General features: G+C 42.3%; 1 protein-coding gene across 2 annotated transcripts in view; it reads right to left on the bottom strand.

Annotated features, from left to right (window-relative positions):
* LRRC31 (leucine rich repeat containing 31) overlaps window positions 1-11,852 on the bottom strand; it is a 28,578-nt gene extending 16,726 nt beyond the window's left edge. Inside the window, exons 1-3 of one of the 2 annotated variants that reach the window (XM_020286253.2) lie at window positions 11,631-11,852; window positions 5,503-5,646; window positions 2,116-2,283 (exon numbers count right to left, since the gene is read on the bottom strand). In XM_020286253.2, the coding sequence (XP_020141842.2) occupies window positions 2,116-2,283; window positions 5,503-5,646; window positions 11,631-11,805 (487 nt within the window). In that variant the 5' untranslated portion in view covers window positions 11,806-11,852. The remainder of the gene's footprint in view (window positions 1-2,115; window positions 2,284-5,502; window positions 5,647-11,630) is intronic. The other variant, XM_076003993.1, reaches the window with a different exon arrangement.
* Window positions 11,853-14,339: the final 2,487 nt, after the last annotated feature.

Here is a 14,339-nt window from a genome sequence, read left to right as displayed (position 1 = left end):
TTGGAAACGGGTGATGTTTTCCTGGAATTAGGGTGATGCTCTTCTTTTGAGTAAATATGGCCAAACAGGATGTGTCATGGTGTCAGGTGCATGATGGGAGTAAGAGGTTTCCTTAAAAACTTTTATGGTAATGAAATGTATAGTGGAGCTGTAAGGTCAAGAGGTGGTCATTTCTCCACCTTGGTTCTAACCAATTGGAACTTGTCCTGCCTCCATCATGTGTTGATCAGGGTAGTTTGAAACTTGTTTTGCGTGACTCAGTTAAACAATGCCTGCACAATTAAGCAATGACCAAAGTAGTGTCCAAGGCAATGCCCAGAGCAATGCTTGAAGCAATGCCCAAAGCAGTGCCTGCCAGTTCCCTGTCTCAATTAATAGTGTCTGCAGCAGACACAGTACTAGAGTCCCCTGCTTTAGCCATCTTGCACTAAGCAATTGTAACGGGTGTAATAATTTTGAAATGCCTCCTGATTTATGTTGTCTTATCAATAAACCATTTATTCTCCCTAGACTCCATCTGCCATTAAGGCTTAGCGAGGAGAACAGAGTATGGTGATAAGCACCCCCCCTTGCAGAGAGGAAAATGGGAGGACTTCCGGGAGAGGGAGGGGGACAAAGCGTCAGAGTGGCCAGGATGCAGGCTCTCTCCAAGGCCAGATAAGTTTGGAATGGGTCCCAGGGCAGCAATTCCACTTTCTTGCCTCCTAAGAATTGGAAGATCACGAAAAAGATCAGGTTAATCATAGAAAAAATGAAACTAAATTGTCTTTTTACACCTGAGTAAGTTTATATTAAATTTGCAAGTCTGCTACACAATAACAAGTTGCTAACCCTGGGGCTAAATTGATCATGTAAACCCACAGAAAAGTAATTTTGATGAGAGAACAGGGCATAAAGGAACTATCAATTCTTGAGCACTTATCATGTGCCAGGCATGTGACAGGTACTTCACAGAAATTATTTAGTCCTCGCAATAATTTTTGGAGAGGGAGATTTATCCCCATTTCAGAGATAAGGAAACTGAGGTGCAGAAAAGTTAAATTTTTTGTCCATGTTCACAAAGCTAGTTAAACGTGGCACTAGGATGTGGGCAACCCTAAGATGTATAATGTTTCTCCTCAGCTATGGGAAGGGTAGACCAGGGGACATCGGCTGGCCTCCATTTTCCAGGTAGGGACTAACGAGTGACATGAATTGTGTTGTTTTTACAGAAACCTTTAGAGAGATGTAAATGATCAAAATCTGTCATCAGACCATAAAAACAATTTAAAAAGTATTCATGACATCTAATAAACCTGCAAGCATTTTAAAACAGCAGCTGTGTAAGTAGCATGACTTCATACAAATTTTATCCTATGTTCAGTAATAAACTAACTTAAATGAGGTTCTGGTTCTAATTCAACCCTTGTTTTTGCTTTAAAAATCTGGTTCTGATCAATCTTTTAAAATGGAGGAGGAAAAAATAGAAGAGAGAAGAATTATTTAGGAATTGGAAAAGAACTTAATTCTTATCTACTCCAACTCCTCTATTTTACAGATGAGGTAACTGAGACCCAGAGCGAGCATGTTTTAAAATAACCTCCATTAAAACTCCATGAAAGGCCGGGCGTGGTGGCTCACGCCTGTTATCCTAGCACTCTGGGAGGCCGAGGCGGGAGGATTGCTTGAACTCAGGAGCTTGAGACCAGCCTGAGCAAGAGCGAGACCCCATCTCTACTAAAAATAGAAAAAATTAGCCGGGCATGGTGGCGCATGCCTGTAGTCCCAGCTATTTGGGAGGCTGAGGCAGCAGGATTGCTTGAGCCCAGGAGTTTGAGGCTGCTGTGAGCTAGGCTGGCGCCTTGGCACTCTAGCCTAGGCAACAGAGTGAGACTGTTTCAAAAAAAAAAAAAAAAAAAACCTCCATGAAAGCAGGATCCTAGTCAACCTCATTCCATTCTCTGTCCATGTCGCTTAGCACAACACTAGGTACAGGGTTACACAGCTGCTCATCGTTACGCACGTGCTCAACACAGATCCACCATCACCCATGGAAGAGGAGACATAGGTAGTTTGGCTTTGAGGATTCAGGTTGCTTCGAGTGAAGCCATCTCTTAAGGGACAAATTCATCATACCCAGTGCTCGAACATCCTCAGTGGTAAGTCTGCAACTACCCAGCCTCAGGATTTTTAACTTGCTGACCAGATGCATTTGCTGAGTGATTGAATGGAGGGTTCCACCTACAAAATCATTCCAGGAAATATCCAGTTCTTCCAGGTCTGGGAGAAAAGGCAGCAAAGCAACTAGACACGAACAGAAGAAAACACAGGTTTATATTAATATATGTAATTTGTGATTTGTAGTAAATAGAATCCAATGCCTACATGCATAGGATATAGTTTTGCACTGTAAGAGACTAGAGGGGAGTGGGGATGTTGACTTTTAGCAAAGCAGGGATCTCTCAGCTGTGCAATTCGAGAAACTGTGACATTTACATTTCCTATTTCTTGAGATGTGTTCTATTTCTGGCAAATAACTACACTCTGAAAACACAGTGTTATCTCCATAAGAATTCACAGAACCTCCTTTATTGTAGTTGAACTGAACAATGGTAATGGTAATTCGGCCACCATAACCACTACTACCACTGCTTCTGCAATGTGTGTACTGGCCCTTTTATTTTGCAAAATCCTCTGACATCCATCAGCAGTCACTCTATTGGGTCCCCAGGTTGAAAGGCCCGAGAGGTGCTCTGTTGGCCAGGACTGCTGAGACTGAGCGTGCCTGTTCCCTTTTCTTTTTTATCTTGACTACCTGGCTGTCACCACCTTGAAAAGCTTCTGTAATGCTCAAAGGGACCAAGATGTGGATGTTCAGACAGGGACAAAGCTTGACTGGAGCCTTCTCTGAGTCTCTGCCACCGCTCCTTAAACGTGCAGTTACTCTCTGTGACAAAGATTCTCAAAGGGCGTCTTTATCTCCTGAAGCAACAAGACTTGAGATGGGGATGTCAAAGTAGAGGCTGAAGCGTCTGTGCTGCCCGCCCGCCACTGCATGTCTGTGATGAGCGCTGCGCGGGGGCGGCAGTCAGAGCAGCGTGTTGGGCCTCTGTAGTCACAGGCACAGCAATTCCAGACCTTCCGAAATTCTGAAGTCATGCTTATGAGCGAAAAATGGTTTTCTTTTTACTAGTACTCATAGCACTTTAGCGATTTCATCTTGTTCACCATGATCCTAACTTCATAAAGTATAAAAAGTCTATTGAACATATCAAGAAAGCAAAAAAAAAGACCACCAAAAACCTTGCTTTTCTAACATCAGTTAGTAGCTGAACTCTGTCCCATAACTTTTTATCTCCCAATTTTTTTTAATGCATAAAGGAAATCAAGCCTCCCTCTTTGTTAGTAACCCCATTAACAGCCATATACAAAATACAGGGTAGTTTGTATCAGACTCCCGTGAGGGGCTTGTTAATCCCATGAGGAGCCCCTGGGGCCCCCTCTGAGAGATTAGGATTCGGCAGGTTTGGGCGGGACTCGGGTGGCTGCATTTCCGCAGCTGCAGGAGTGATTCTGACACAGGCGTTAGAGGACCACAAGCATAGGGTTCCCTCTTAAGTGACCTGTTCCAAATACAATGGTGTGAATTTTAATTAAAATAGTGCTTTGGTCTGAATGTTTGGGTTCCTCCCTACCCGAGGCAAGTGCATATATTGAAACCTAATCCCCAATGCAATAGTACTGAGAGGAGGGACCTTTAGGATGCGTGATGGTTAATTTTAGTGTCAAGTTGACTGGGCAGTAAGGAATGCCTAGAAACCTGGTAAAGCATTATTTTTGAGTGTGTCTGTGTGGGTGAGTCCAGAGGAGACTATGAGTCTAAGTGAACTAGGTGAGGAAGATCTATCCTCAATGTGGGCGGGCACCATCCAATCTGCTGGGGGCAAGGAGAGAACAAAACATAGAAAAGGCAAACATGTCGATACATCTGCTGGAGTTGGGACACATTCTTCCTCTCCTGTCCTTGGACAACAACTCCAGGCTCCCTGGCCATTGAACCGCAGGACTTACACCAGCAGCACCCCTGAGTTCCCCAGCGTTTGGCCTTGGACTGAGAGTTACAACATTGGCTTCCCTGGTTTTGAGACCTTTGGACTGAGCCACACTACCAGCACCCCAGTCTCCAGCCTGCAGGTGGCCTGCTGTGGGACTTCTCAGCCTCCTTAATTGCATGAGCCAATTATCCTAATAAATCTCCTGTCATATCTCTGTATCTACATCTATATATATCCTACTGTTTCTCTCTCTCTGGAGAACCCTCCTAATACAGGAGGTGACTAGGTCACAGGATGGGATCAATGCCCTTATAAAAAGGGAAGAGAGCCAGGTAGCCCCTTCCCCCATGTGAGAGTGCAACTAGAAGACACCATCTATGAACCAGGAAAGGGGTTCTCACGAGATACCAAATATACCAGTGCCTTGATCTTGGACTTCCCAGCCTCCAGAACTGTGAGAAATAAATTTCTGTTGTTTATAAATTACCCAGTCTAGGCCAGGCAAGGTGGCTCACGCCTATAATCCTAACACTCTGGGAGGCCAAGAAGGAGGATCATTTGAGCTCAGAAGTTCAGGACCAGCCTGAGCAAGAGCGAGACCCCGTCTCTACTAAAAATAGAAAGAAATTAGCTGGACAACTAAAAATATATTAATAAAAAATTAGCCAGGCATGGTAGGGCATGCCTGTAGTCCCAGCTACTAGGGAGGCTGAGGCAGGAGGATCGCTTGAGCCTAGGAGTTTGAGGTTGCTGTGAGCTGGGCTGATGCCATGGCACTCTAGCCTAGGCAACAGAGTGAGACTCTGTCTCAAAATAAATAAATTACCCATTCTAAGATATTTTGTTATATAACAACCTGAACAGACTAACACAAAGAGTTAAGGACCCCTCACTCAAAATGCAAATTGTTTGATAGCACTCTGTTGGCAAACACATCCAATTTGATGTAAGGTATCTGAGAAACAGAAAAAAAGGGTGATGTGATATGGGGAGGGCACTTCTCGACCAAACTCCTGCTGAGGTGTAACAAATAGTAGGCACATTTTCGTGTACAGAAGGTGTTAGCAATAATTGCTGGTAGTTATACTTTTCATACCACAGATAATAAACAACACAATATTCCTTTAAATTCCCAGTAGGGCTCAGTTTTATGGACGAGTTTCATTAGTTTATAACATCTGCAAGAACAGATGTTTTCCAGAGAGCAAGAGGCAATCAGGTAGATAAAATTTCGCAGGAAAAAAGAAACAAATGAACCTTCCTCCTAAACTCAGCTCAAATCTTCAAAATTTGAAGAAGGATCAATTAGCTTTTCTTAAAAAAAATAGTGATGCAGCTGCTCTTCCTGCAATTGTCTGGGACCACTCAGCAGACTTGGAGTGAGCAGGTGGGTAACTGATTATGTTTCGCCTGTTCATCTCAATGTAAAGACATATATTCCTCTGCACAAGGTCAACTGCATACAGACCCACTTCCCTCAGGTCCGCTCTTGTTAATCCACAGTTATTCAAATCTAGACACTTGTCGACAGCCTTTTTGCCCAGCTTCTGCAGGAACTGCTCATTTTTCTCCGTCCTGGGTCTAAATTCCACTTCTGAACTGAGAGGCTTAGCTGTATGATAAGAATAAAGAAGAATTTGTTGTTAATGACAGATAGTATTAAAAATGCATCATGACCACAATAAGACAAGTGAAAAGACCGACAATCCTGAACTTGTCCCTGGTAAAACTTCAATCCAGAAAGGGAGGCATTCACCAGGGACAAAACTTAGCCACCGTTCCTGCCATTGGGTGCTCAAACACTGATTGCTTCAGGAGCCTGGGGAACTCAGTGGCTTTTCTATCCTGGCCTAACCTGGTCTTCTCGGGGTGAAGACTGTGTTGTATTCTTGGGGGAGAAGCAAACCTGTTAGCGCAGCCTTTGAGATTCTCGCTGCTTGGAGACCACACATCTCTTTGGTGGATGCAATGGCTGGGGAAGAAGCACAGGTATTTGCCTCCTAAAGCCAAACAGCTGGACTACGGAAGCACTGAAATCACCATCAGTGAGCTTTAACCACTTCCGTAGGGCGCTCGCCGGCCGCGACACCTTGCCCACAGCCGGCACTCATGGTCCGCACAACAGCGTGTGCTGTGTGCATTGACTACAGATCCGTTTTGCTCTCGTGTGATGAGGAAAGCTTTAAAGCACTGAAAGCTTGTTTTACTTTACAGGCAGCTTTACTCGTAATGTAAATCAGAGTAGGTAACATGTACATATATGTTTTCATTACGTTATTTTTAAATGTTCACAATTTTATTTTGATAAATGAAAAATTATAAAAGTCATATCACGGCTGTCGGCTAAAGTCGCTGTGCGCGTTCATCTGTGGCTGTCAACTATAGTCGACGCTCATACCGAAGTGGTTAATTGGCTACAGCGAGGGGGGTAAAAGACTTGCTGGTCAGTTCCTAGACCACCATTCAATTGAAAAACACAAAGAGAGTAGTGGCCGGGAGAGCATCTGCATTTTCTCAATTCCTGCTAGAAAATGCATTCAGAAAGCCTCATTTGTCCTTCTCTTTATTAGGGACACATGGTGCACCCTCACTAGGGACACATGGTGCACCCTCACCAAGTTCCTCTGTAATAGCACTGCACAAACACGGTAGCACTGTAATAACAAAAGCTATTATCCTATTGAGCACCTGGTAGTGCTACCTACTTCCATGTGCCCACATTTTAGACACACACAAAACACATCGTACTTTTGGCAGGAAAAAATGGATATGTACTGACAGTGACTTTTTTTTTTTTTTTTTTTGAGACAGAGCCTAACTCTTTTGCCTGGGCTAGAGTGCCGTAGCATCAGCCTAGCTCACAGCAACCTCAAACTCCTGGGCTCAAGTGATCCTCCTGCCTCAGCCTCTTGGGTAGCTGGGTCTACAGACACACGCCACTGTGCCCGGCTAATTTGTTTTCTACTTTTAGTTGTTTGGATAATTTCTTTCTATTTATAGTAGAGACAGGGGTCTCGCTCTTGCTCAGGCTGGTCTCGAACTCCTGACCTCAAGCAATCCTCCCGCCTTGGCCTCCCAGGGTGCTAAGATTACAGGCGTGAGCCACCGAGCCTGGCCCTGACAATGACTTCAAAGTGGTTTTTAAGTGAAAATGTATATTTAAACATATAGAAAGTATATTGGACTCCAGTGGGAAATCAAAAGTTCTGAAGTGCAGTAAGTAATTTTTTACTAACCCTGACAAAAAGATATAAAACCGCATAGCTAAGAAATACATTGGTACCAGTGAAAATTAAAAGATAGTGGGCATAATATGCCAAAATAAAAAAAAATAATTAAAAAAAAAAAAAAAAGGGGGGAGGGGGGGAAATGGGCATTTATTGAAACCTTAAAATCTGTACCCCCATAATATGCCAAAATAAAAAAAAATAATTAAAAAAAAAAAAAAAAAAAAAAAGATAGTGGGATTGCATTATTGATACATTGAGACTAAAATATTAGCAAGATAATAAAAAAACTTCACCTCTAAACCACAGTGTGTCTGTGGCGTGCCATTTTTGTTGAGAAAACCACCTACCTATATGTAGGGTGCACATCTTGATGGGATGGTGAGTGTTGCCACATTCCACCAGTAGGAGGCAGCATCATCCACCCTTTTACCTCTTCACTGTGGCCTTCAATTTGTATCATTGCACATTGGGTACAAGGTATTTTATTTGGGGTAGGGTTGCCAGATTTAGGGAAAACAAAAACAGGACACACCGTTAAATTTAAATTTCAAATAAATAAAGAATAATTTTTTAGTGTGCTCCAACTATTGCATGTATTTGTTCTGGCAACCCTAATTTTGGGTGGGACAAAGCAGAGTGTGGATAGGGGACAGGGAGGGACTGCCTCTTACTTGCCAGCAAGTACAGGGCATTCTGTTTAAAGTAGTCACAATTAAACCATTTTATAGATTTGGAAACTTGGACTCAGAGGGACTATTAATTGGTAAGAACAAGAGACAGAATTTGAACTCAGAATATTTGCTCCAAAGCTCATTATATGCGTGTGTTTTATTTCTGTATTTAAAAAAATTCTGTGCATTGCATCTTATTACTTCCTCTCTTTTTTCAAGCTTTCACCTCAACCTACAATCATGCTCAAGTTCCAGCACCAACAAACCTTCTCTTCTGTTTCTTCCTCAAGCCACTGTTCTATCAATCATTTCCTTTCCTGGCAAATGTTTGGAAAGAGTGGTTTGCACTTGCTGGCCCAACTTCTTCACCACCTTTACCAGTTCACTTTCCACTTTCTTGTTACTATACTCACCTATCCCAATAAGTTGTTTCTCAAAGGTTACTAACAGTCACCTACCAATTGACAGATTCAGAAATCTCTTCTAAGTCCACATTCCATTTGGGTGTTCAGTATGATAGGATTGAAGAAGACCTGGTTCAAATCATGGGTCCATCAGATGAACAAGTCACGTAACTTCTCTGAGCCTTGATTTACTCACCTATAAAATGAAGACTATATTTCCTGACTGGGTCATTTCTCAGGAAGATAGTGACTTAAACTTACTGGAGCCTTCCAGGCATATGGGAATGTGCAGGGCCTTTTACCTGAGAAGTACTTGGTAAATATTTGTTGAATGTACAAATAATCGAATGAATAAATATTGGTTTTACAGTACCTCAATTACAAAATAAATCAAACATGATAAAGCCTTCACAAAATACCTAAATATAAATATTAATACCAACTTATGAGACCCCTGGACAAGGCCTCTCAGAACATCTATTTCAATTTTTGTTTTAAATCTATGAAGCCCATTCTTCGAGGGGTACCTCATGTTACTGCTCAACTCAGTCTGGAAACCAGATGAGTCGGAGCTGCTGGCGTTTGGCGGGGCTGGGAGGGCTGGGACTCCACGGGGGACACACAGTGATCACACAGGAGTGGCCTGTGGGGCAATTTGGCCCTTTTCCAGGCTGCTTTAGCTCTGAACAAAGCTCTTGGTTCTTTGAGCTAAGCAGTATCTTCTCACCAAGTTCCTTTCCAACGTCAATCTGTCAAGGTTGGTTTGTGTTTGTTGGTTTGTGTTTATAACTTTTACAAGACACTATTACATGTTGGTAAATGGAGGGTACTGTATAGGGAACCAAGATCACAAGCTCCTGTTTTCAAAGAGCCACCCGCCTGATGAAATACAGAAGAGAAGTGGAGACGCGGAAGGCGAATGGTAGCACACCTTAGTGACAATAAGTACCTCAGATATGGTGAGACCAGGTGGGGGTGGGTGGGTCTTGGGAAGCTTCCAAGGGAAACTGGTGCTTGAATTGCACCTTAGAGAATGAGCAGGAGTCAGCCAGGTAGGTGGACATGAGGGAGGGATAGGATAAGGCAGGGACGGGTGCAGGGGAGGATGGTGACACGAGGGAAGCTCTTCCTAGGCACAGGAGACCACTTGGGGTGGTGCGGGGGAGGTGGCCAGTTCAGGAAATTGCAAGTAAATCAGAACGTCGGAAGTAGAGGATGGCCATGGGGCCGTGGCTGGAGGTGGGAGAAGGCAGAGGTCACAAAGAGATAGCCAACACCCATCTGATCACGAACACCTGGAAGGCCACGCTTGGAAGTGGACTTTCTCTTCAAGGCAAGAAAAACTCAGCAAAGGATTTTAAGCAGGTGAGAGACATCATCATATCGGTGGTTCAGAAAGAGCACTCAGGGGCAGTGTGGAGGACAGGCTGGCAAGAGAGCAAGACTAAAAGCAGAGAAACCAGTCACTTATTCTTTTAAAGGTAAACTTTAACTTCCTATTTATAAAAAACATACTTAAAGTACATCTAGTCAACTTGCTGGTAAAACTATATTATTTTTGGCATTTGATGCCAGACAATCTGATGGACAGTAGGGTAGGTAGAAATGAAACAAGATTGGCCACAGGTTGTTAATTATTAAAGGTGGGTGACTATGAGGACTCCTTATACTAGTCTCTGTACTTTTGCATATGTTTGTTTGTTTTTGTATAAAACACTTTAAATGTTTTTAAAATACATTTAATCTAATAGATAATATATTGATGGCATTGCATATGACACAACTTTGGAAAGAGATTTGGCAATATTTTCATAACCTTTATATTTACAAACTTTGTTTGGGGAATTTTATACTAAAAAAAAGCTGAAACCCAGTGAAGAGGGAATGGGAAGAGGGAAAGCCAAAGATATTCACTGAAGGATAAAAGGAGAAACTTATTAAGTAATTATGATATATGCATATAATGGAATATTATGCAACCATGAAAACTATGCATGTGAGCATCATGCAGCAATGTGGGAATTGAGCAGTATTAAAGTATGCTCCAGAATTAGGATCACAGCTCCATGTAAGCTCAGGAGGGATTCGTAAGATATTACAACTATGCAAACAATGCTGATCTGGCCCCAGCTACCTCTCTGTTGCATCTTCTACTACTCTCTTTCTCACTGCATTGCTCATCCTGCTTCAGCATCCCTGACCTCCTGGCTCTCTCTCAAACCTCCAGGCTCAATCCTACCTAGCACCTTTGCACTTACCGTTCCCTTTGTCTAGGACTCTACTCCCACAAATACCTAAGTGGTGGCTTTATTCATTCATTCTACATGGCTGTTTATTCATATCTCTACTCAAATGCCACCAAATCAGAGACTCCTTTCCTCCAACCCCATCTAAAGTAGCACACCATCCCATCATCCTCTATCTCCTTAGCCTACACTATTTTTCTTTTTCTTTTTCTTTTCTTTTTCTTTTGTTTTTGAGACAGAATCTCACTCTGTTACCCAGGCTAGAGTGTCATGGCGTCAAGCCCAGCTCACAGCAACCTCAAACTCCTGGGCTCAAGCAATCCTCCTGCCTCAGCCTTCCGAGTAGCTGGGACTACAGGCATGCGTCACCATGCCTGGCTAATTTTTTCTATATATTTTTAGTTGGCCAATTAATTTCTTTCTATTTTTAGTAAAGATAAGGTCTCACTCTTGCTCCAGCTGGTTTCGAACTCTTGACCTTGAGTGATCCTCCCCCTCGGCCTCCCAGAGTGGTAGAATTACTGGTGTGAGCCACCGTGGCTGGCTACTATTTTTCTTCATATCGCTTATCTCACCTGAAATTATATCTGCATTTGGTTGTCTACATAAGACCCTGTTTTTCATGGCTGTATTTCTAACAGTTAGAACAGCAGCTGGCACATAGTAGGCACTCAGTGAATATTTGTTGAATGGCTGGATGACCGACCATAAATGAATACATATATTAAAAAAAGACTCAAACGAATCTTGAAATAATGATCATTTGTGTTATAATGAAAGGAAATGAGGTGTTTCCCATAAACCATTCTGTAGCGTTATAATACACTTCTTATAATAAGAAGAATAATGCACTTCTTATAATAAGAATGCACTTATATAATGCACTACTTATAATAAGTAAAATTACAAGTTATTCAAAGCATTTAAGTGACACAATAGATGTTTAGCACAGAGAGTCATAGTTGTAGTTTAACCCTTACGATCTCTGTAGGAGAAAACATTATTTAAGAAAAAATTAAAGAAATACCAGCAACCAGAAGTTTACCAGTGTCGAAGGTGGCTGTCTTCTGTAACCCATCGATGGGTTGGGAATCAGTTGTTTTAAGGTCATTGTTCTCCTTTCTGCTTTCAGCTTTGGAGTCCCTGAGGAATTTGTTAACAAATGAAGTCTGGGATTTACTTTCTCCTTCTGAGGAATTTTTCTTCCTTGTTTGACTCATAGTCAAGTTAAAGGGGGTCCTTCTTCATAAGACACCTTCCTGTTGTTTTCTGTTTGCTAGGATATCTGAGAAGAAAATAAGCCTCTCTCAAGCCTCTGTGAAATCAAAACATTCTCCCCTATATGAGTCCCACTTTTTTCTTCCTGTTTTTTATTGCTGACCCTGTTTAACATAAAAATAAGAATGACTTAACCCAGGATCCGGGAACCAACAGATGGTAATAGAAATAAATCCAAAGCAAATTTGAGTTTTTAATATTGCCCTATTTTATCCTGTGAGATACAGGTCATTAAACACCACTTTGGCAAACACATCAAGTGTGTCAATACATCTTAAATTACAGCAGTCAATTAGAGTTACCTTGTAAGAAAGAGACGGTAGTAAAGTAGTTCGTCTGCCTCCAGGATGGGCTGGCCATTTGCAAAGCTGTCCCAGTAGGACTTTGCCTTCCCTGACTCCCAGTGAGTACCCTCCTTTGCATACCACTCCTTTTCCTCTTGGTATTTTCACACTTTCTCTAATCCAGCCCTTGATTGCCACCCCATTCAAAACTGACAGTAAAGAATTCATGTATTCCATGAACATTTTTAAAGAACCTACTGTGGGCCAGTTATTGTTCTAAATGCAAGAGATTTGGTAACAAACAAGACACACAGCTCTTGTCTTTGATGGAAAATTAACCTGGTAGAAAGAGGGACCTGTATACCAATGAATATGGGAGACAAGGGCTGTTGGAGAGAAGAGATGGGAGTTGTCAGGGACCCCCCAGGTGAACTAAGACTGTCTTGGAGCACAGACTGTGGACAATCAGTGACATTGCCTGGGTTTTGAAGAACTGGGCATTAGCTAAAAAGGGGAGATACAGAAGGGCATTCCAGGCCAAAGAAACAGCAGGCTCAAAAGCATGGGCTCTCGGCATGGATTCTGGTTGGCCTGCAGTAAGGGAATGTGGAGGCTGGAAGTTAGGATTGGAGTCTGGTGCTATTTGAGGCTAAAAAGGATCGATTTATTACCTCTCTTGGAATTTGCTTACCCTGTACAGGAAGATTAAATAATTTAAAGGAATAAATGTAGGTGTTTAAATTACAGTGCTCATGGTTTCCACTCTATAAAATAGCTCTTTCTGTAACAGTAATAGCTCAAAAACCATTTTGCACAAGGAATCCTAAAAATTGACCTTGCAGGGTCCACCTCCATGCCTTCTATACCTGAAATCCACCTCCATATACTTAGAACACTGCTTTGGGAATCAAAATTGGACATTCCATGGTTTTTTTTAAATTTTCTTTTCATATTAGAGCTGGGTCCAGCCCTGGTTTACCCAGAAACAGATAGCAATGGAACCAGACCATTGCCCCAGGCCATAGCACCACAGCTGACCAGAGCTTCAGAGGGTTAGGTAGGTGGGAAAGAAAAATGAAAGACCACATAAATCCAAGCACAGTCTGCAGCCCTGGCTGCCCACCCTGCCCCATTTCACCATCACCCATGAGCACTTCTCTTTTTGATGGCCTTCTGGCTCCCTCCCAAGACTTACCTCTGTGGTCATTTTCACCCAATTTCACCTTTTGGAGATTTATGCAGGCCCATTCTCTGGGGAGCTAGCTCACCAAATGGCTTCACTCCCTCCCACCCCTAACTAAGTACACTGACTCCAACTCCCCAGGTCCTAAGAAAACACTGCTGGCCAGAGCTCCAGGATGTGGTAATTTACTCAGGTGAAACCCCACCCAGCTCTGCAGATTGCTGGGTTCTCCATGCAGATTAGTACCCCTGTGAGCAGGGGAGGGGCTGGGAAAGGCAAGAAACAGAGCAGGAACCAAAGGAAGAGGAAAGGAAACAAAAGAAAGGAGAGAAACGCAAGAGAAGAAAACAACTGGGAGGCTAACAAGGAATCTAGAAAGCAGCCCGGATGAGGGAGGAGACTTGGGAGTTGAAAGGGAAGCACATTTCTTCTATACGAGGTAGGTAATAATAGTCAGCATGCTCACATGCAGAAAAAAAAAAATTTTTCTTCAAAATGTGTTTGGAAAATTCCTTGTTATATAAAAATAATAAGCCCCCAGGCTTTCTATACCAATTCAAGCTTTAAAAACTTGGCTTAAACAAACCTTCCTTCCCCCCTTATCTCTACACTCGACTTGACTTTATGAAGGTAAAGCCTGGAAATGGCATTTGAGAAAATCTGCAGGTCACAGCAATGCAACTACACTACAGTAGCTAAAAACTAGGAATGTCTGTTTCTTCTTCCAGGACTAGAGGCTGTCATTTAAGAGCCCTTTGGAAAAACAACAGCTGGCATTTCAATTCAACCTAACAACATTGATTGGGTAGCTTTAGATATTTACTGTATTCTTAGTGGGTAAGGTTATTTGCCATGACACTAAGAATAATGCATATTTGACATGTTATTTCTTTTGCATGTAAGCTATTTCTATTTTTTTACTTTTGCAACAGTGAGAAATACATTTCCTTTTTTTTCCATCCTTAGGTTTGGGCTCCACATAATTTTAACATTTTTGAGGAATGCTTTC

Source organism: Microcebus murinus, chromosome 1, assembly GCF_040939455.1.
Source record: "Microcebus murinus isolate Inina chromosome 1, M.murinus_Inina_mat1.0, whole genome shotgun sequence".
In the NCBI taxonomy this organism is placed as follows: Eukaryota; Metazoa; Chordata; class Mammalia; order Primates; family Cheirogaleidae; genus Microcebus; species Microcebus murinus.
Note: the sequence above shows the minus strand (reverse complement) of the source record. Positions and strands in the feature narration are given on the sequence as shown.